The 23,988-nt window shown below is 33.0% G+C and overlaps 2 protein-coding genes across 2 annotated transcripts; one reads left to right on the top strand and one right to left on the bottom strand.

Annotated features, from left to right (window-relative positions):
* The first annotated feature begins 5,252 nt into the window (after positions 1-5,252).
* On the top strand, positions 5,253-8,170 carry LOC126691822 (serine/threonine-protein kinase-like protein CCR1). The gene has a single exon (XM_050387006.1). It carries the CDS (start codon positions 5,529-5,531, stop codon positions 7,848-7,850), a length of 2,322 nt encoding a protein of 773 aa, XP_050242963.1. The 5' UTR covers positions 5,253-5,528; the 3' UTR covers positions 7,851-8,170.
* Positions 8,171-16,005: 7,835 nt separating this feature from the next.
* Positions 16,006-18,418, bottom strand: LOC126691824 (putative serine/threonine-protein kinase). The gene is made up of 6 exons (XM_050387009.1): positions 18,190-18,418; positions 17,915-18,030; positions 17,612-17,828; positions 17,240-17,477; positions 16,860-17,010; positions 16,006-16,770 (listed from the first exon to the last, which is right to left on the bottom strand). The coding sequence occupies exons 1-6, from the start codon at positions 18,251-18,253 to the stop codon at positions 16,453-16,455; spliced, it is 1,104 nt and encodes a 367-aa protein (XP_050242966.1). The 5' UTR covers positions 18,254-18,418; the 3' UTR covers positions 16,006-16,452.
* Between the last annotated feature and the right edge of the window lie 5,570 nt (positions 18,419-23,988).

The following is a 23,988-nucleotide window of genomic DNA, read 5'->3' as shown; positions in this document are numbered from 1 at the left end:
TAATATTTAATAAGAATAATTGTTATTTAATGGAATATGCTATTCTTTGAGATAGAGGAGTAACTATTCAGATTTCAGCATATATACATATGATATCACACGTATCTACATGGACGGAACCAGGATTCGGAAATTAGGGGCCAAAGTATATAAAAAAAATTGGTAAAGAGCAAGTTTAACATAAGCTTGTTCAATTACATTGTGTTAATTAACATCATAATATATTCGTGATAATTCTAGATTATTCTATAATGAACTATTACCAATTTTATATATGGTGATTTTTCAAAAATTTATTTGATGGATTTTAGAAATTGGGACATCAAACTAAAATGTTGACAATATTGCATTTTCAATATAAGCTTCTAAATTATTTCTAATTTATCTTAATAAAAAAAAATCAAAATTGAACATTATTTTTCCATGATCTAAAAAAAAAAAAAAAAAGGCAACAATAATTAATTATAAGGAATTTATCCTACATCTACTTAACCATTTAAATAATATTTTGACATAAGATTGACAAATTTCTCTCATTTCTTAAAAAGTAACATTACCAAACATTTTATTACAGCAAACTCATTATATAATTTTTTTTAATAAAAAAAATAAACATTATTATTGCAACAAACACAACTAAAAACTTTTTACAAAGTAACTTAAAAAATATAACATTAAGCACTTCATAATTCACACCATATGAACTGAAAATCATACATTTGATAATGTCAAATTTGTGCTTTACTTTTGTTGTCAATATTAGTTTGTCTACAGGTAATTCATGTCATTTTTGGGGCAATTGGGTTTCTTTGTTTGCAGGTAATTCATATTATTTTTTGGGCAATTAGGTTTCTTTAGACCAAATTTGTGCTTTTTTTTGTTATTATCCATAGGTTATTGTAATTATTCTTCAGGAAACTGGGCAAAAGGGATAGAATAGAACTTATACTTTTGGATTTCAGGGGCCAATTTATAATTTTTTTGGAGGGAGGGGCCAAGATTGCATATTTTGGGACAAATTGAAAATTTTCTTTGTGTACACACATGCTAAGAAATTTTTTTTTTTCAAAATTGGGGGGTGGCCATGGCCCCCCAAGCCCAAGGCTAGGTCCGTCTCTGTGTATCTAAGAGACCCAAAATCTGGATATTGAGGAAGTTATAAGGAACCAATATCTAAATAAAAATCTCATTTTCATCACAAAATTCCATTTTGTCAACTCACATTAGCGTGTGGATACATATATGATTAATAAGATGATGTGATGTTATAACTTGAAGTAAAACTAGGATTAAAATGTGGAAAGCTCGCAACAATTCAAGAGACACCTCAACATGGTGGCGGGCCTTGAAAAATTAGAATAAGGTGGCCGTACAGAAGAGATTTGCATGATTGCCCAAGAGACTTCCTAGTAAATATCAGGGTGGGTGGGTTCTAAACCCTATATGTGCATTTAACTTTTTTGTTTGGATACACCGGATTTAAAGTGACTCCCCCAAAATGGATTATGAAATCTTGCAAAAGGACCCACTATTTTGGCACAATCAGACCAATGAGATTTATTGGCTTATGGGGAGATTAGGACAGCTAGAGAGAGAGAGAGATGCCATATTTCCATGTATTTCCTTGTTATTACTTATTATTTCATGTAATTTGTACATTTGTGGGTTACTTTTTGTATTCAGATGAGAGGTCAAAATGTTGAAGATTGGAGTTGCTACATTGAGAATCTCAATCGAGCAAGATTTGTATGACATGTGAAGTATATTTTTTGAAAATCAATTTACCAGCAGTCTCACCCGACACTTGCCCCTTTCTTGATCGAGCGAGATTACCTAATTAATTTGTTGCACTCATTCTATGTTGCACCCATTCACTCAGCCCTCTCATATAACTCTTTATTTCCACAAGATACCACATTTGATTCTCATATTGAAGAGTTAGAAAGCAACCATTCAAATTAGAACAAAAACCAACTTGTTCTCTCTACCTTCACCCTCTTCAATTTCCAAATCTATTGAGAGGAGATAAAAACCTTACATGCATAAAAATCTTGAGTTATCTTTGTTGTTTTTTGGTGATGGGAACCATTGGAGCAATCCCTAAATCTTTAAGAGGCCATAGAGTAGTCAAGTAGACTTGGTCTTGCGATTGGCAGCTCAATTTGCAAAACTAGTATTGACTGCTAAGGAAAAAATACTAGTGCAATCAGTTGTGAGCACAAGCGAAGAGCTCAAATAAGTTGTCATTTACATAGCTTGGAGGGTTTGTAAGTGAGATATATTGCAACTATTATCTTAGTGATATCAGTTAGTGCTATCACCCCTAAGAGGTTTTTTGCCTAGTATAGGGGTTTTTTGCTTTGTAATTAAACAATTAAAGGTGTTTTGAGTGTTTGTGTTGTTGATGGGGATTTGCTATATATTGCGATTGTGTATCTATGCATGTGTTAAGCGGCGAATCATATTAACAATTAAGCTTAATTTTGTAATTAGCTTAAAATTAAGCTAAGCTGAAAAATTAGGATCTTTATCTCTCAATTGGCAATTGATTTGCTATTTAGATTTCTCACTTCCCCATGTTTGACACGTTGCTACCTCTCTCTCTCTCTCTCTCTCTCTCTTACCTACATCCCAATCAAGCAATAGTTGTGGTGAATATGGCTCCCTTGAGCGGTGGCCGTACACACCATTTAGCAAAGCCCAACAGCCCGTCAATATGAAGACGAAGGGTGGTTAAAGACCCAGAGATTTTATTTTCATTTTTTTGGATAGGCAAAGACCCAGAGATTTTAGACTGATATAGAAAACACCTAAAGACAGCTCCAAAAGTAAGAGAAGTACATTGTTGATTGTTGCTCCAAGGGGGAAGTCTTAAAAAAGAAACTCACAATTGACTAAAGTCTTTGATTCAATCATGCATTCAAAGAAAGGCCAAAGGCCAGACAGCTATGAGTGTCTCTGACCAATCAGCCACGTGATGCCATGCAATCGGCGGGGTTAGAATTTCAAGGACATTTTAGAAGCAAGAGCACGAGGTGAACAATTACATTACGTCCCAAAATAGAAATATATGTTTTCTTAATTAAGAATACAAAAGGTAAATCTCTCTCTCTATTCTCTAGGCTGTGTTGCCCAGTGGTTGAACTCGAATGTAAAAGCCACATGCAATATAATATTGATGCTTTCCAAATTGCAAGTAGGCCATTTTCAACCCATTAATGCGTAGTATATATATACAAATTAAGTACACAAGTGATTGAATTCAGTACTTTGTCCACACTAGCTAAGAGGATCCACTAATGTACACTATGAGTGGCTGGGTAGGCTGTTCTTTCCTATTTTTAATCTCCGACGGCGGCAAATTGGCTTTTATTGGGCGATCCACTTTCTTGCTCATTGGTCCAATAAGATGCGAATCATAAGCAGCAGTCATTTAATTATAGAGGTCTAATTGAAAGAATCATAAAGTTTCTTGCACTTAAATAAGTCACGATTTTGTAGTTCTAATTAACTCAACTAATAAAATTTTTTATGGTTGAATGAAAGTTTTGGGGTTCAATTTCTACTTACACTAAAAATTTATTGATATCTTGATTTGATAATAAAAAATATATTCATCAAAAGCGAACGTCATAAGTTAATATTCTATAATAATAAAAAGAGTCGCGATTTTAACCTAAAATATAAAGATCTTTGGAATAGAGAAAATTATCCTCTTTACCTAACTTATAAGATAAATATGAATGAATGCCTACATTAGTTTAAGAATTACTTTCGGAAATTTTTTAGGGGAAAAAAACAAGTAATTTTTTTATAATTTTTTATATTTCTCACGAAAATAATATCAAAATAATCAATTAATAAATGCACTAAGAGTATCCATTAACTTAACCCAAGTTAGAAATCCAAGAACTCTCTAATAAAAATCGTGTTAATATTAAAACTCGCATTTAATACATAAGAGTCAAAGAAACTTGACTTGATTCTTTTTTTCGTGAGACAAAAAAGAAACTTGACTTAGTTCATGAATATGTATAATTTATACTGCATTTATTCATGATGAATTTTAGGATCCACGTGATGAGTACAAAATAAATTATAATTTGCTTATTCTAAAAGATAAAAAATTTCAAAATGCTTTTCTCAAGGTATTTGTCTACCCTAGACCTCATGTGTTTCTAGAAATCTTTTACTAGATGATTCTCTTTGACTAACACTTTGGGTCACCTTAAAGATTATTCACAATAATAATTTTCAACTTTACAAATCTTATTCTTAAATTAGGTTGAATCCCCCACAATTAAAAAAAAAAAAAAAAAAAAGTAATGACATCAAAATTGAGTTCATTGGTAAATAAAAAAAAAATGATTACTTTTTTTTAGTGAATAGTAAACAGAAGAAATGCATCCAATCATAGAACTCTTTTTATTTTTATTTTTTAAATTAAAACAGTAGCAAATCATCACATTTTGGAATTATAGAAATGTAGAGACTAAAGTGTCCCAATTATATATAAAGATTCTATAAATACTATAAATATGACGGCATAACTTCTACAAATTGATATACAATCACAAAAAGAATAATTCTAACATTTACTTATTATATTGTTGACATCAGCTAATCACATTTATTGCTAGATCAATTTGAAAATGTTATATAATAAAACTTGTAGTAATTTTAACATCTTTCAATTTGAAAATTTTAAAAAGTGTTTGAATATGTGTGAAGAGATTAATTTTAATAAAAACAAACTGAAATACTTAATGATCAAGTAATCAAATCAAGCCAATATTTCCGATTTATATGTATCCATACTCTTTTCCTTTTAAAGCAACCCAATAATAAATTATAGAAAATGTTAACGAATGTCTTAAAAATATTAGTTTTAAAACTTTTTTAAAATTGTCTTTTAACAAATGTTCTAAAGACACCCATTAACCGAATCCATAACTTATCTACAACTCACTAGTTGACACATGGTTTTTTTTTTTTTTTTTTTTTTTTTTTTGAGCAAAATGATAGATAAGCTCATGTAACTAATTCAGTACTTTGGTTCTAATGGTTACAGAACTTTAACTTGAACCCTGACATTTACCCTTCACACATCACAAACACGTATACTTATGGAGTAATCACCGAATTAGGTTGCGCTATGATCTGACAAATATGATCAATGTAGAAAATTTTGCGGAAGGAACTTAAAAATCTTAGTATCTTACATGAGATTCGTTGTAAAGTCCGAGACTTGTGCATTACATTCATTACGAGAGAGTCTGGTCCCAAATCCAGTCCATACAGAGTCCAAAATATAATTAAGTTCCACAGTTATTAGTTATTACCTACAGTAGTTTTCAGGTTCCAAACCAAACTGTAAAAATGGCGACAACTACCCCCACGTTCTTTTATCGTCACCACCTTCATCATCATCCCAGCTCTTACTTCATCAAACACCAAGCACAAACACATTCACACCATTCCATGTTACTACCACTCATCCAAACCCACCCTCAAAACTCGCTTCAACCATGCAAATCCTCACAACCCTTTCTGCGTTTTCTCAATCTCTACTTCTTTTTCCACTTCTTCTGCTTCTTTGCTGCACCACTGCATCTGGGTTCGGATCAATGGGACCCATCTCTGCAGCATTTGGCCAAAACGGGTTCTTCTGTGCCATTGACGCGAGTGGCAAGCAGAACGTTATTTGCTGGGCGAAGAACAGCTCTTCTTCATCACCATCATCGTCTTCAGCCTCTGCTTATCTCAACAACATTCCTGCAATGGCTGCTCTCTCTGGCGGCGAAGGTTTTCTATGTGGCATTCTAGCAAACACTTCGCAAGCTTATTGTTGGAGCTCAAACAGTTCAGGTATAGATCTCGTGCCTTCAATATATCAAACCACTGCTTATTCTCATATAGCCGCGGGCAAGAATCATGTTTGTGCTATTAGAGGGACTTATTACTCTGATCACGATTCGGGCATCGCTGACTGTTGGGAAATTGTGAAAAAATCCAATAATTTTTTGAGTTCTAAACAGAGTACTCTGTTTTATAATCAGTCTATTAGCAACTTTGTTTTTAAGAAAGTTGTGTCTGGTGATGGATTTAGTTGTGGTGGTCTTAGAGAAGGTGGGATTGTTTGTTGGGGACCAAACTCAGCAAGTTTGGGGGTTTCTAACATATTGGAGAACTATGTAGTTTTAGCTTCAGGGAGAAGTTCTCTTTGTGGGATTTCAGAAATTTCTAATGAAGTGAAATGTTGGGGTGATAGTGGCTCATATGTTGCCCCTCCAATTGGTATTAAGTTTGTGTCTCTGACGGCTGGTGCTAACCATTTTTGCGGAATACGTGAGGACAATCATGGGGTGGAGTGTTGGGGGATCTTTAATTTGTCTGCGGTTCCAAAGGGTTCTGGGTTTATGGCAATAGCATCATCTGATTTTGTTACTTGTGGTCTTAGAGAGGATGATTTGGTTCTTGATTGCTGGCTTGTCAATTCCCCTTCACCGTCTGATTATGATCCTCCATTGGAATTGTGCAGCCCGGGTCTTTGTACTCCTGGTTCCTGTAGCACAGGGCAATTTGCTTATAATGCAAGTATTCTTAATGAGCTCGATTTGACAAGCTTGTGTGTACGGAAAGATCTTAAGATTTGTTCACCTTGTGGGTCAAATTGTTCTGAAGGTTTCTTCTTGTCTAGTTCATGTTCTGAGAATGCTGACAGAGCATGCACCGCTTGCTCTCTTTGCCAGAACAGCTCTTGTTGGGATGTTTGTCGACTTCAATCATCTCAGAAGATGGATCAGAAGCATTGGAATCACTTGCGTAGATTGGTGCTCATTATTGGATCTTCTATTTCAGGTTTGTTATTCATATTGATTGGCTGGTGTCTTCTTCCGTGCATGAGGACTACCCAAAAAGTGGAAGGGACCAAAAGACATTTCAATTCTTGCATGGGCAAGCCGAAGTTAGAAACTGACCCTATTGCTGATTTGCAGCCTCCTCTTTCTGTTGCCTCCTGTCCCGGGATGGCTCAAATTTTCCGACTCTCAGAGCTAAAAGATGCCACTAATGGGTTCAAGGAATTTAATGAGCTTGGCAGGGGAAGTTATGGTTTTGTTTATAAAGCTGTCCTTTCAGATGGGCGGCAAGTTGCAGTCAAAAGGGCAAATGCTGCCACAATAATTCACTCTAACAATCGTGACTTTGAAATGGAGTTGGAAATCCTTTGCAAAATCCGGCATTGTAATATTGTGAACTTGTTGGGTTATTGCTCAGAAATGGGTGAGAGGCTGCTCATTTATGAGTATATGCCTCATGGGACACTTCATGACCACCTCCATGGTGGGCTTTCTCCTTTGAATTGGAGCCTCCGGTTGAAGGTTTCAATGCAGGCTGCTAAGGGACTTGAGTACCTTCACAAGGAACTTGTGCCTCCAATTGCCCATCGGGATGTGAAGACTTCAAATATTCTTTTGGATTTTGATTGGGGAGCACGAATTGCAGACTTTGGCCTTGTTACTTCAAATGACAAAGATCTTAGTGGAGATATAGAAAGTGATGTTTACGACTTTGGAATTGTACTGCTAGAGATTCTCAGTGGAAGGAAAGCATATGACAGAGATTATATGCCTCCAAGTATAGTTGAGTGGGCAGTGCCCTTAATCAAACAGGGTAAGGCAGCTGCCATAATTGATCGGTATGTGGCACTTCCAAGAAATGTTGAACCTCTACTTAAACTTGCTGATTTAGCAGAGGTGGCTGTGAGGGAAAATCCTAGTGAGCGTCCTACCATGTCAGATGTGGCATCTCGGCTGGAACAAATTTTCAAAGATGGATTGATCTTGTAGTACTGAGTTCTCAAATTTTGAACAACACTGAATGGATCTGTAGACAGCAGCTGCCCTGAGTGCTACTCTTCTGCAATTGTACATTTATTAAGAGATTCTTGTATATGACGTTTGCTTACTTGTTTATCTTTAGAGAATGAAGGAAATGGTATTGTTGCACCAAATAATTCTTTTATTCATTTTTATGGAAGTTCACCCAATAATATTCACCTTTCGTGTAAACATGTGAGGGTTGCAACTCACACGTCCTTGTCTTCAAGGAACAAACTATTTCTAGGCTTGTCAATGGCCCAAGGAATACATGTTAAGGAAATTATGTATTTCTGTGTGATGGCTTTGATAATCGAATAACCTACAAATTCTGGGATGACGATCTTATTTGACTCATGCCTAATACTTCAACTAGCACTATAGTGCACTTTTTGGACTCCAGCAATGTTTTAGATCATCCACATGATTGTCATTGTTATTAAGATTTGATCATGAACACTATATTATTTAAACAACTAAATAACACTTAATTGGTAAAATTTTGTGCTTTACTATGTCAGGAATATATCTTCAGCGCCATCATCTCAAATTCTGCTTCATTTCCATAATTCTCAGTAAAAGAAAGAATCAAAGGAGACGTGTGTTTAGACGGTTGTATGAAATTTTGAGTTCCCCCATTTTGTTTGATGTGTCATGCTCTGCACAAATAAATCATGGAAAGGGAAGGCAATTATAGAAAAATGGGAGCTTCACATGGAAAATCAAATGTATGTTATTTGTGAAATCTTAAAACTGATCCTCTCCCGGTAAATTGAAGGATTAGGAGGTTTGTTTACGAGGACAAAAGCTAGGCTGACTTATCTAATCAGTAACATAGGTAGCTTGTCAAAGCATTAGCTTAACTTTGGATAATTTTCCTATCTTCTCCAAAATTTCTGGCAGGTGATCTGGAACTGGAAGGAAGCCATCCATCGTCATAGACACGACAGACCATCGGCAATGTAGAAATCCGTACCGTGAGAGAAGAATTCATTTGTGAATCACTTGGATATTTTCAATTTTGAGACTCCAACCCCGGTGTTTGGAACCTGTTGGCAGCAACAAGTGCATGCATGTATATCAAGGTTTAGATGAGGCAAAATCAAAGTCGAACTGAAGGAAAAATAAGTATGAAATTATGAATAGAGAGGTTCCATACACATGGAAAAATGGGTTAACCTGAGTCCTACCTAACCTATGAAAACGGATCTAGTATGAGTTTTGACATGTTGACACGATGGATTATAACTACCATAAATAAGTTGGCAATAACCTTTTATTTTTTTAATCTAGGATTATCTTCTCATTGTGATTGTAATTTGTTGAAGTTCTTGTAAATTGTTTACTATTGTAATAGACCACCTACTAATTGGAATTTTTTTTAATGCATGATTGTTAGTAACATAAAAATGTATATGTGATACATAACGTACACATACTTGTTGAATTGGGTGCACAAAAATGTCTTTTTTAATTGTATCGGGGATGATCATGTATATATCATAAAATACATATTTATATATTGTATGAATCGTATCAAATGATTGGTGATTATGTATATATTATAAAAATACATATTTACATATAGTATGATTTGTATTTAATTATATTATATTAACTATTCACTCTTGTCATTATTATCTCATATGGGACTACTACACTTAATTAATCACACTATTCACAAGCCAAAAGCTTTATAGCTCAACTAATTAATACATTTTGGGGTTTCCAGCTTGCTAATTTGCATGTTTTGAGTGACAACCATTGGGCCACACACCTTTTGTTGGTATGTTGTGGAAAATTATTATATATAAGAACAACTTATGGATTAAATTTATTTAAAAATAAAATGACACATCACAATTGGACCTCGGTCCAAAATAAAAAAAATCTTGAACATTTCCCTTTTTTAATTCTTTGAATAGTTCGAGTTTCAAAATGATTATTTAAAACCACTTTCTCAAACTCCCCTCGCAAATCTATAATTCCACGATACATGTATTGTTGTTTTGGCTTCAATTCCATGCTCTTGGAAAACTACGGGGCCGTTTGGTATGTGATTTTGAGCAATAATTTTCAGTTTTTAAACAATATTATATGTATTTTTACACATTTTTTCACCTATAAGTATTTCCAAAAAATATAAATAATATTATTAAAACAACATTACCAAACAGGCCCTACATCATTCGGAATACCTCTCTTTCAAAGGTTTACATAGAGGTTGGGAGTTTTCCTGACATGCCTATGTAAAAATATTTTTGGGACCCGAACTTCCAAATTATTTACCACAACTACTTTCAACTTTCAACTCTCTTAGTCTTATCCTCCATTCTTCCTTTATTTTCTATGTGGTACGCGCTACTTGCTGTGAAGAATTAATGAACAGGGCCGGCTGAAGGCCTAGGCAAGTTAGGCCTAGGCCTAAGGCCCCACTAAAAAATTAAAAAAAAAAATTTGGGAAAAAAGGCCCCATTTTTTATAGTTAAAGGTCCAAATTTTTATAAAATTATATATATTTTCTAAAGATTGTACGTTTTTTAATTAGTGATATACAAATTTTACTATTAGCTTACAAATTGTCATGTTATTAATCACAAAAAATGTGATATAAACATTCATTAGTTAAATTGATGAAATTCATCAATGAGAAACAATATCACATTATATTTTGAACATTTTATAGTAATTAGCGCATTTTTCTTTTTCATTTCTATTAAAACTCTCAAAGTACGAGACAACCTTAACTCAATTGAAACCCTAAAATATTTCAAAAAGATGTTGCAAATGTGTTAAATCATCAATTATAGATTAATCTCTCCTAATAGTTTGAGACTTTGATTTTTGTAAACTAATATCCTACAAAACCATACACCAAATAATATCTCTCTCTCTCTCTCTCTCTTAAAATCAAAATATAAAATTAAAAATTAGATTACAACCTTATTTAATTATGCATCGTCTTATATCCAAAATAAAGTATCTTTTCCAATTGCAATATATTTTTATTTCTTTTTATTAATATTTATAATTCAACTATGATATTCAATTCTCTATATGCAATTAACATTAGTCTAGTTGGTATTATTTATGTATTTAATGTATCAAATTAACCTTAATTTGATTAGTATTAAATAATTTTGTTTAATTAATATTTATCTATTAAAGACCCCGCATAAATTTTTCACCTTAGGTCCCAAATTATGTTGGGCCGCCCCTGTTAATGAAGATGCCATTTGTTGTGCCTGTCCTTATAAGCTTGTCTGCTTGTTGCTGTTTGCTTAGAGGTCTACTTCTAATTAATTCCACCTCAATCATGTGGTAAGAGAACTTGCTATTTTGAGTGCCTCATGTTCCACCACTAGGTTTCTGTCTCTATTTAGTCACATACCTTCTGTAGGTGGAAGGATAATTTTAAATAGGTGATTAATATATTACGGTGGATTAACTATTAAGGAAGTTCTTGCAAAGGAGGAGGATGTCTCCGGCAAATGCCTGCATCACATGGCAGTCGCCGGGGGTCACCAGTAAGCACTCCAGTCATTAAGTTAGATTCCTAGAAAATAGAGGGTTGGAATAGCAAGTGTATTGAGTTGAGATTGCATATATGTGTGAGAAGAGGAGTGGGGTATTTATAATTGTAATTCCATGTTTTCTAGTGAATTTCATCACCATCTCTCTCGTTATGCTTCCGACTGTGGTGACATATATAGTCCTGCCTGATTTGTTGAAATGGAAATATGGAATGCATGCCCATATGGGCTATTGGAATTTCTGCCTGATAGACAAGCAAAGTCCCATTAAATGCGAGGCAGGATAGTTGGGGTCATAATTAACGTGATAATGACTCTGTCTACCAATCCAATCCATCTTTTAAGGAGGATTATAAAGATCGGATTTCCTAGGGAAGAACGTAAGAGGAGTAATTGGATGCAACAATCGTTGAATTGTACTTGCACTTGGTATTTTTGTGGGGGTATTATTTTTGTTCCGTTCTTCCTTGCCATTTTTACTCTCCACTCCTTCACCTCCTTTGTAGCAATTTCCATTGAGAGAACATTGCACCAACTAAAGTGAGTCATGTGACGGTATTCTTTTTTTTTTTTTTTTTTTTTTTTGATAATTTGACAGTTGACGGAGGGAGATATAAATTCTAAACGTCTCTGTTAGAAACATTAGGAGATACTAATTGAGTTATAAGACTTTTGACTCATTTAATTATTAGTTCAAGGCATTCCGCTTAAGTAACTAATGTCATGTGTGTATAATTGATTTTCTTTTTCTCTTTTTAGTCAATACCCATAATTTAAGATCACAAAAATAGCTTTAATTATGTCATTGTCCACAATTTTCCAATACTTATAGTTAAATAGATTGCAAGAATATCATCATAAATAAACTGGGACTTTTGTGGATTGCTTTAATTTGAGATAAAGCAATGTTCACCTAATCATACTCTTCATAATCAGAATGGCTTTAATATCATCATAAATAAACTGGGACTTTTGTTAATTGCATTAATTTGAGATAAAACAATGTTCACCTACTCATACTCTTCGTAATCAAAATGGTTTTATTTTCTTTTGAAAATAAGAATGAAGAATAAGAAAAAATGCCCTTTTCTTTTTTTTAGAACAAGCAACATATTTTATTTCAATATGGAAAAGAGTTTAAAACGGTGAGCATATATTGGTAGGGCTATAAACGTGTTGAGCGGATCGAGTATTGACATTTCAATATTGTTTATTTAATTATATTTCAAACATAAGTCAAATTCTAACTCATCATGTTTAAGCTTGATTCATTTTCTTATCAAGCAAGTTCAAGAGTTACTTGATTATTAGTATTTTTTTCCAAATATAATATAACCATGTCTAGAATATTTTTTACCCTTTCACAAATCTATGCTAATAATTAATAGCTATGTTATAGTTGGAATTATATCATTTGAGTTAATTAGATAAAATGATTTTCATTCATGAATTTATAAAAAATAGATTTAAGAACCTTGTATTGTTAAGAACGATATACTATAAATGAACTGTTTATATTAACAATAAATTACAAATAATAATTGTAAAGAATATGAATCTCTTTACAAACTTACATAATTCAATTTTTAAAATCTATATATATAAGTAAACTTTATACAAGTATGTATATAAATATATAATATTTTATATACTTAAATCAAGTTTTATGTTAATGAATACATTGTTTAGCCTGAATTTAAGTCATTTAATAGTTGAGCTTAAAATTTGGACCTGTTCTTAGCTTTGTTCGCTAGAAGTGAACATAAACAAACATTTTTCTAAGTTAACTTCCTATTCATAAATAACTCGAAGGGTTCATTTACAGCCCTCTACACATAGAGAGAACTACCCCAAAACGACAACCATATACCACTTCAAAATCACAAGGGGTTGCTTCTAATGCAAGGGCCTGTCAGATGTGCAGGCTTAATAAAATTCTTATGTTAATGCCGGAAAGTTACTCTACCTATTGTGACTTAAATCATAGTTTAATTGATTTGATTATGGTTACAACGCGTTATCATTTCATATATGATAATGGATAAAAACGAAAATGAATCAAGGAAAAGAAGACCTTGGAACAGGAAGGCATGTGAGACCAAGCTATATTCTTCCATTGAAAGACAAAAAGTAAATATATGTAGAGATGGGAATCCAAGTCATCCAAACACTTCCAGACAAATACGTTTCAGGAGAGGAAGAGAACCTTTTGCATTATGCTCCAGAAAATAAGGTGAAAGTTCCTTAAAGCCATATGAGCTAGGCTTCAAAATGTAGTCCAACCCATCTTTCTCTTTCACAAGCATATGCATATATAAGTACATGTACATCCAACACATATTTGAACACCCACCTCCCATAGATTCCATCTTACAGCTTTAAAGCCTAAGCACAACCAGGCATTTTGCCAAGTTTAGAGACTAAAGTAGAAAAAAGATGTGGCCGTTCAGAGATGGCAGTGGTTTATACAGCTGGTGTTTTGGTTTACACCAAATTGCCAACGCAAAGGCCAGCTAGTTCGTCTCTGGGTATAATCAGTGTGGGGTTGAAGTGAACGAGGAATGAACAATATGACTACTTTATGTCTCTTTTCTATATAAATACTGTTCCATTCATGTTATACAAGATGTCTTATTTGTTCAACCCTCAGAATTAGTGTTATCTTAATATTACAGGCACTTCCAAGTCTTGACGTATCAAAAGCAAGTTAAGGACATTATATTGTATCACTGTCTCATCATCTTTCAAAATGGAAGAAAAATATGTAACTGTAAGTTAAAACTCGTGTGCAGTGCAGGCATTCATATATACACATTACATATATACGAGTATGCCTGGCTCCCTGTATGCCATATGCAAAGCCTATCAGAATGTTGGTGGCCTTCGTGTATGGCGTGCAAGGAGCTATGCATCTACTATATACGTATCATTCACCAGGGAAGATCAATTCAAATCGTGGAAGAAGAAGGTACTCTGATTTGATACAGTCTTGTGTTGGTAACTTGTATATTATTTTATATTTTTAGTTGTACGATGTCTAAGATAGGGTTAAGGTTTAATCTTTCAATACATAATTTTTTTCTCTCTTTTTAATATAGGATTACTACAAAAAATATGATTGTTGTTGTTGTTGTTGTTTTGGCCAGGGCTGATTTATTCAAATCCGTGTCACACTCGCAATAAATTTAACTCACCTATGGTCTTGAATTGACTATTCTTGCAAGGCCCTTCGTGGCTTCATCCAAAGCCTGAATAATTGAAGATATATACATGGAAATGTGTAGTTGGAATTATTTTTGTAGAAAGGACCAGGGTAACTTCTTTCCTAGGTAGATTCGATATGAAAATTTTCCGAGTAAAGGGATTTTGAGGTTTCTGCTTTAAATCAATTTTTATTTTCCTCTTGCTTCCAAAGTATGAATATCTGTTGGGGTGAAAAAAAAAATTATCTCTCTCTCTCTCTCAATTGGTACTCAAAACAACTATCCAAGCATAAGAATCAATATAAACAATAAAAAAGCAATACCAACTAAGGAGATGGAGAGGCCGGCTAAATTAATTCAAGGCAGTAAGGCTTATGATGAATAATATAGCAATCTAGAGATGAAAGATGGAGAGATGGAAAAGAATGTGAATGATAGAATAAGAGGCACCAAGATGAAGCGGAGAGGCACATTAGGAATATTGTTTGACTTTATCATACCTATTAAGTTAAAGAAAATTTTTAGTAAAACTATCATAAGACCAATATGTTTTATGGTACTGCATTGATGGCCAATTAAGAAACAACATGTTCATAAAATAAGTGTAACTAAAATGAGACAATTAAGATTAATAAGTGAATATATATATATATATATATAAATTTAAAACTAAGAAATTCACTAAAAGATTGGGTGACCACTATTACTAAAAAGATGAAGTATGGCTACTTTAAAAGGTTTGGTTATATGAATCATAGAGTGATTAATGTACAAATGAGAAGTGATAAGTTGATTCAAGTTGAAAAAACCAAAAATGATAGACGATGAATCTAAAATAACATTGGTAAAAGTAGTAAAAACAAATGTCAATTAAGGAGATAGTATAAATAATTTTGGATATGATGGAAAATAATACATACGACTGACTCTAATTAGTCTACTAAGAATACATAATTGAACCCAAATTTTGAGACTAAAGTCTAAGTTGTTATTTTTTAATGTAGTTGTAGGGGTATTTTTTTTATAATACTTATTGAATTTTTTGCCAAAGACTCCATTCAAATTTGTGCCACTCAATAAATTCCAGCCACCTCTGGTCATGGTAGTGAAATTTGAATTGACTATTCTACCATGGTTTTCCATATCCAAGGTCTCCAGGACAGAAGATTCATGGTAAGGTGGTTGAAGTGTACCCATAAGAATACTGTCTCAAATGAATATCAATATTTATATCCCTCTTGCTTACCAAGTATGAAAAAGTATTATTTCCTCTATTTGAGAATAGGATATCTACTGGACAAGATCAGTCAATGTTTCCTACACTTTTGCTACCAATATCGATTATTTATTATTCAACTAATAAGAACCCAAAAACATTTTGAATACTAATTCTTGTACAAATCAAAATTTTCTTATTTCACTTTGAAGAATGAATAGTATTACACAATCGAATGTTAATTAATTGAATCACTTACAAAGTTCGAAAAGATGATTAACTTTACCAGAGGACTCACACGATCAAAAACAAAATATGCACAATCCTCAGCTACAATCCACAAGTTGCCTCCAATAAATACACATCATTGCGTTATCTATAATGGAATTCCAACATTGGTCTTAGTCTTCTTTGGAATGTTCAATACACGCAATTGCTCCATGGACGAGGTGACCATTGTAAAAAAAAAAAATGTTCTCTCCAGTTGATTTGGCAAAAACCCTAGTGGGGGGAACTCTAATGGGAGCTTGACCAAAAATCAGCCTTAAAAAAAATACCCATTTTCTTCTTCCAATTGTAGTGTTCAACTTCAACCTATCCATTAAAAAATTTTCTTTCATTTAACGTCCAAGATTGGCTGTACTAAACATGGATACTGCATAAGAAGAACTCGAAGCCTCTGTCGTTTGCTTTGGGCCTGTTCTGATATTCATGAAATCAGAAACAAGTCCAGGTTGTGAAATCTCAAAATCATTGACGTTGGTCTCATTTGTCAACATTCTATACGCCTCCGACATTCGTGGCCGGACTTTTGCAGTTTCTTGCACGCAAAGTAGGCCTACCGTTAAGAATCGAACGGCTTCTTCCTCAGGAAAGTTGTTCTCTAAGGCGGAATCGACTAATTGTACAAGTTCATTGGCATTGTAGGCTTCCCATGCCTGCAAGTCACATATGAAGAAAAAAAAATTCTAATTAGACCATATGGTAGCCTAAAGCTGAAAAAGGATACAATTCGTAATTCTATTACCTTCTGAACGAGGTAATGTTCCCTATATTCTCGGTCAAAATCCATGACTGCCCGACCACTTACGATTTCTAATAGTAGTACCCCAAAGCCGTAAACATCAGATTTTCGTGTTAGATGTCCACTGATGGCATATTCTGGTGCAAGATAGCCTCTTTGGCATTTGTGATAGCAATAAACCCCATTAGCACATAACATTTCAAAAAGAAAAATCTAAAGAGGTGAATAAGTTTTTTCACAACTGCATTTTATAAATTAGAAGGTGACAAGTTATCGAGTAATATAAACTACTTTTATTATATTCAAATCACAATAAACCACATCCACAATAAAATTACCATTTCCTAGGCTTATTATAGGTAAGAATTAGAAATTCCACTTACAATGTGCCCGCAACACGAGTACTAACATGAGACACGTTATCTGTAAATAGCTTTGATAGACCGAAATCTGAAACTTTTGGTGTAAAATCTCTATCAAGAAGTATATTGCTGGCTTTAATGTCTCTGTGGACAATGTGGGGTTGAACCTCCTCATGAAGATAGGCAAGTGCTCGAGCCACTCCTAAGGAAATCTTCCGCCTTGTTTCCCAACTAAATCTCAACCTGTTTTGCTGTTTACCTATCAATCAAGAACATAACTTGTTTAAAAGGAAATTGAAGTATGATAACTTGGCAATACCACCTAAAACATCATGCATTATAGAGTTATGTAAATGGGGTATCAAAAAAAATACAAGAAAGACATAAAATTACCAAGTAAGGAATGGGCAAGGCTATTGTTTTCCATGTATTCATAGACCAAGTATCTGCTAGCTCCATCAACGCAACATCCTCGAAGGGTGACAAGATTTTCATGTCTGATATCAGAAAGGGCAGCTATTTCAGCCATAAACTCTCTCTCACCTCGCATCGATTCTACTTCAATTGAAAGCACTTTTACAGCCACGAGTGACCCATCTCGAATCCGACCCTTCAAAGTGAAACCAAACAGTCTTATTAGGCTCTAACTCTATTTTTATACATATGCTAAAGGTTTATTTTTAAAAAGAGATTAACCTTGTAGACAGAGCCAAAACCTCCCTCTCCGATCTTGGCCGCGGAATGGAAGCCATTAGTGGCCGATCTTAGTTCGTTATAAGAGAACACTCGGAAATTTTCTGGATTTTGTGCTTCTAGACTTATTGGATATGCATAAAAAGAAATCTAAGTAAATAATCAAAGTAAAACACAAAATAGATAAAGGAATATATATATGAAACAACAATATGTGTAATGGAAACAATAACATTTAAACAAGGATGAAGTTTTGAAAATTGTCAAAAAAAATTTACCTTGCCTGGTCCTATCCGCAGTTCTAGAATCTGAACTGAAGCAATTTAAGCAAGAAAGTTTCATGTTGTTGTACTCTACAAATTAAATTCTCCTTGAAATTTGATATATGGGTTAATCAGAAAGCATAATGGAGAAATAGAAAAATTGGAAGGGAGAGAAGAAGCAGCATAGGAGAGCACAAATAAATGGGGACACGCCTCCAGGAGTTTGACTCCTTAGCACACTTCTCTCTCTCTCTCTCTCTCTAGACTTTGTTTAAGTCTGTTGACTTTGAAAGTTCTACTTGGGATTTTATATTATGAAAATTATTAGTTTATTTATATTAATGTTAATTTATAAATTTTATATGCCACTAGTCTGTTATCTGCCTGCTACAATCATCTTCAACAACAACAAAAAGCAGCCTACTACAAGTTGATCATAACGTAAAGTATAATAATAATGATAGGCTAGAATCTTAGCCAAAAAAAATGATAAGTTAAAAGGAATTTCCCTAGTTGTTAATATAATAATATGCTTCAATAAAAAATTTATAAAAAAATTCTCTCTCGCTTGAGAGTTGAGACCATTACATAATGTGTCTTTCTGGTCTCACCTAATGGTCGAATAAACAAAATACATATTTTATGATCTTAGAAGAAAATCCCATACCCACTTCATTACATGGCTTTAAAAACTGTAAAATAGAATTATTAATTTAATATGTTATTAATTAGTTGATTCTCAAACACGAGCAATTTAGAGTCCAACTAAGTCTGCTAGTTGCGTTCAATGGAAAATAGCCGAAGCCCCAAAAAGGAAATTGAGTCGAACCAAGCAGATATTGGAAGGAAGAAAAAACAAAACAAAACAAAAAACAGGTGCGTATTAGACCATATTAAGACCTTTTTTTAATAAACTACAAATGTAATAGACTGTTGGTACTTTTTTTTTTTTTTTGCTGAATAATAGACTGTTGGTACTTGGTACTTAGTTGTTTGTACCATTAAATATTGAGGATAAATACCCTTACATACATCCTAATACACACAAACTTACGTGTAAAATTTATAAAACTCTCTAAGTCATGATTTTAGTTTAAAAGTTGGCGACTTAAATGTCTGTTTGAGAATAGTTTATTTAATTTTTTGTTTTTAAAATTTTTTATTGAAAATGTACTAAAATATGCTTGTATTTTAAAAAAAAGGAAAAAAATGAAAAAATACAGAAAAAAAATGAGATTTTAAAAAGTTGTACATAAAAATTAAAAGCTAAAATTTAACAATTAAAAACTAAAGTTAATGCCAAATAGGAGTTTAAAAAATTTTTGCACAAAAATTTGTATTTAGTAAGGTGTGTGTAATAGATGTATTTAATTTTGAGTTTTTACTAACACATGCTCTTAGTATAAATATTAATAAATTATTTTAGAAAATTTTTTATTATAAAAAATAAAAAATAGCTAGTTTTTTTTTATAATTTTTTTATTTTTCATAAAAAAAAAAAATTACAGTAATATATTTCCTCGCCCTTCCATTTTTTACCTAATTCTTTGGAGGATATACCTAGGAAGGTTCATCCATGCACAAGAGAGCCAGGCTGAATAATCATATGCCATTTTGAATTGAATTGGCCTCACATATTTCCTGCAATTAACGCATGTCATTTTATGATATCCCCCAATTTTCCCATGTCCACGTCAGCATAACAAAGGACAATTGCGTCAAATGCTTTTCCAACCTTTTAAAAAATAAAATATAAAAAACAACAACTTGCTCGAATTGATGATTCCTCTGTGGTCTTTTGATCGAGTCAAGGTTTCAAACTTGAGTTCACGGTTTCAGAGCCTTTGAACTTTCGTCATGGGTCTCCTTTTCAATCATCAAAGACGATATGATGACGGGCAAGGACCACGACTCCTGCGTACCCCGTTAAACAATGGGGAAGGATTGGGATCCGGCCGTGCAATGCAATTCATCCAATTCCTTCACAACTTTTTTTTACTTTTATTTATTTATTTTTTTCTCATTTTTTATATTTAATGGTTAAAATTTAAAGTTACAAACCAATTGTATGGTATTGCACCTAATCTCAATCCAATGGTGAACGCAAATCTTTTAAAGGAATTAGAATTTTTTTGCAATAGATTTTACTGTATCCAAAACTGGTCAAATTTGTATCCAGTGCATCAATCACTTACACTTGACAGTCGACACAAATCGTGTTCATCCATAACCAACCTCGTTTGGCATTTTACCACTTTTTTTTTTTTCTGCCTTTTATATATCATTGAAAAATAGATTTTATCATTCTACGAATATAAGTGCTTGTCGGATGTAAAGAGAAAAGACTAGGGTTCAAGTTTTTAGTAAAGAACTTCACACACATATACACTTGGATTATACTAAAATAGAATTTCTATCTTATATATAATAAAAAAAAATAGATTTTAGTGATTTATACGAAATTGGTGCCCTTCCATTCATAGCTTCTCATTTTAGCATATTTTAAAAGCTAATTGAGTTTTAGTGATAACCTAGTGATAATGACATTTTTTGTAATATTCATATATATATATATATATATATATATGTGGTTATTCAAAGGAAGGGCTACTTAGAAGGGTGGGTTGGCATGGCCCCCAAACTTTTACAATATTATAAAAGTACTCCTAAATTTTCAAAAAAAAGAAATATTATTGGCTCCCTCCCAAACTTCTCAAATATTAGATTTTTATCCTTGAATTTATTTAAAATTTTCAAAATAAATATGGTTAGTCCCTAAACTCTTTATATTTCTTATATGACACTATTAAATTGGTTTAATTTTATATTTATTATTATTTTTTTTGACCATCATTCATAATTTTTTTTTAGTTCCATCCCTAACCAAGTTCTTCTCTCCTATTATCGGCTTATTAAAATTAAAAAAAAAAAAATCATTTTCTGCTTTTTAAAGTCTTATTGTTTTGACCTTTTCATTTGACAGCCCACTGACAAGGTGATCATTCAAACACAGTACTAGAGTTCTTCATCCGCAGTGCGGTCACTCTAATAAAGGTATCACTTTGCCAAATGGGATGGGGACAGGCTTGGAAAATAAGCTTTGCATGTTGGGATATGAGTGTAATAAACTATCAAGTGGCGAGATTGAAGGCAGATATACTGGCCCTATTTCGAAAATATGTAGGGATGTATCACTTTTCTGATGCTCGAGTTTTCTATGGTACTCGAGTTCCAGCTTCATGGAAAAATTTTGAAAAATTTTCATGATCCTCGAGTTTCATGAATTTGAGTTCCATCAAAAGAATTTCGAAAAATTTGAAGACTATTTTTTCAAAAAACTCAAGTTCATGGAACTCAAGTATCATTAAAAACTCAATTTCTCCAAATTCGAATACCCAAAAAGTAGTAGATCTCTACATATTTTAGAAACAGTGTTAAAATACTAATAATTTCAAAAAAACAGTGGTACTGTGCTATTTTTGCCTGAGATTGAAAGTTATAACTTTTTTTTTTTTAATTTTCACTCTCAGCCTTTGACTTCTAAATCAACGTATTTGATATGCCATTGTTAGGTCCAAGTGGTCCACGTCTTTCGAGAAGCAAGTGCGCGGATGCTATAGCAAAAGGGGGCTGCTCTCTTATTGAAGATTTTGTTGTTTTTGATGTTTCTCCCTCTGTTGAAATTTCTTCTTTTGTTAACTCTGATGCTTCTAGACTGTATTATTGTAGGCTCTTAGCCACTACTGCAGCCTCTTCGTTGTTAATGCTATATCCTTTTAACCAAAAAAAAAAAAGATAATGTCATTGTTGCCGACATGAATGCTGATTGCTGACACAACCTCAACTCGAAGCAACCAAAGGGTGGTACTAGTTAAATTGTTTGTACTAGTTAGAAACTTTAGAATCACAAACATGAGGATGAGGTTGGGAAGTAATTTTTATTCGTATCGGTAGTTTATCATTAGTTATAGGGAGGATAACTTTTGTTTTGGATATCTGGCCGGCCACTTATTAGGGTTCATTCTAGTAATGCTTCCATCAAAGTGAGGCGATTTGTCATTTGTGTTGGGACTTATATGATTTTTTCCGCTATTATGGCATAAAATAAGGATTTATACTTTTGTTAACTGGTTAATACTTCCTAATGTTTCCAACATAGATATTTAGGTTTCAAATTTCTTCATCCCAAATAATTATCAGTATTTTAATCCAAATCTTAAAATCTTAAGATCCTACATCTCTAAAACACTTTGGATCTCACTAGATCTTTACTAAAGTGGAATTTGTGTGAAATCCCAATTTGAATCTTAGGATCTATAGGATCCCAATTCTATAGTGATACTAAAAATCATTTGCTATGAAGGAAAATTAAAAAGAGAAAAAAATTATTTTTGGCCTCCAAATGGAGCCCAAGGCCTTAAACTGATAAAAAAAAAAGGTAATAAATAGATTAGTCTAGCGGGCTTAGCCCAAATTGATAAGAAAACATTATTAAAAAATAATAAATAAATAAATAACCCTAATGTAATCAACAAAATTACCAAAAAAAAAAAAAAAACCTGAAGAGAAGAGACTAGGGAGTAGAGAGCGAGTGTGAGAAACTGAGAATGTGAGAAAATCAACGGTGAAGCTGCTGTGAGAAAGACCATTTATGCCAATGATGAGGGGTTTTTTTATTATTAATTCTGGTACTAATTGTTTACTTGGTTGTCTAACATAAACATTCTCTGACTATAAATTCTCAACGTTTAAAAAATTATTTCATAAGAGCAATTGCATCAGTTGATGCAAATTTTTTTTCTATTTTGTACAAAAAAAACTACTTTTTCTATTTTATACACTCATTTTTGTAAAACACTTAAATCAGTTTATCTATTCTACACATTTATTTAATAAAATATTTATTTTTTTACAATTTTTTATTACTTTCCCTCAGCGCCCCTCTCTCTCACAGACCAACACTCTCTCGCAGACCCAGACCCAACACTCTCTCACAGACCCAGACCCAACACGCAAAGAAAAGTAGCAGTTGTTTTCGTCGACATGCGAGCTCTATTGTTTTCATCAGCATCCGGTTCCGGCGGTCCGGTGATCGAAATGGCTCGCTTCTTGGATTGGTCTTCTTATGCTTGTCTTCGCACTGAAGATCCAGGTCCTTCAAGACTTTTTTATTGTTAATTTTCTTTATTTCTTGTTTGGTTGGTGAGAAAGTGGTGGAACAGAGTAGAAATAGAACGAAAGACGATCTACAACCAAAGATCTGTTGATTTTCTCTGTGTTTGGTTAATTTTCTTTATTTCTTGTTTGCTCTGTGTTTTTCTCGGCAACCAAACAAATTCTGTGTAATATTAATTTCTTGTTTTACTTGATTTTGGAAGAAATTTTTTGATGTGGTGTTCTCTATTGATGCATGGTGTGGCATTCTTTGATGATCTGCGGCAATGAGAGTGAGAGCAACCAGAGAGACAGAGAGAAAGAGAGAGAAAAAACTAATAAAATAATAAATGCAAGTGCTACAATAACCATGCATATATGCATGGTTACTATAGCAATTGTGCATAAATGCACAATTTTACACCCACTGATGTGGGTGTTTTTTTGCTCAAAATGTGTAAAATGAACATATTTTTCCATTTTGCACAATTTTGCATCAACTTATGCAATTGCTCTAAATCTTACTATGTTGGTAATTGCTTAATGGAATTCTGCCTATTAGTTATTACTCATGGGAAGATTGGCTAAATAAGAGTCGTGTGACTCGTATTCGCTGTCAGTTGCTTACTTTTTGTTATGATCAATGAAATTATAATTGAT

Source organism: Quercus robur, chromosome 7 (assembly GCF_932294415.1).
Source record: "Quercus robur chromosome 7, dhQueRobu3.1, whole genome shotgun sequence".
NCBI lineage: Eukaryota > Viridiplantae > Streptophyta > Magnoliopsida > Fagales > Fagaceae > Quercus > Quercus robur.
The sequence above is the reverse complement of the archived record's forward strand: the minus strand, read 5'-3'. Positions and strand labels throughout refer to the sequence as shown.

What these genes read in the sequence shown, in the direction of transcription:
- LOC126691822 (XM_050387006.1), top strand. Translation starts at nt 5,529, where the DNA reads ATGCAAATCCTCACAACCCTTTCTGCGTTTTCTCAATCTCTACTTCTT.
- LOC126691824 (XM_050387009.1), bottom strand. Translation starts at nt 18,253, where the DNA reads ATGAAACTTTCTTGCTTAAATTGCTTCAGTTCAGATTCTAGAACTGCG. An exon ending in ACTCGTGTTGCGGGCACATT is followed by an intron (nt 17,011 to 17,239) that starts GTAAGTGGAATT and finishes CAAATGCCAAAG; the next exon opens with AGGCTATCTTGCACCAGAAT. An exon ending in AACATTACCTCGTTCAGAAG is followed by an intron (nt 16,771 to 16,859) that starts GTAATAGAATTA and finishes TGTGACTTGCAG; the next exon opens with GCATGGGAAGCCTACAATGC.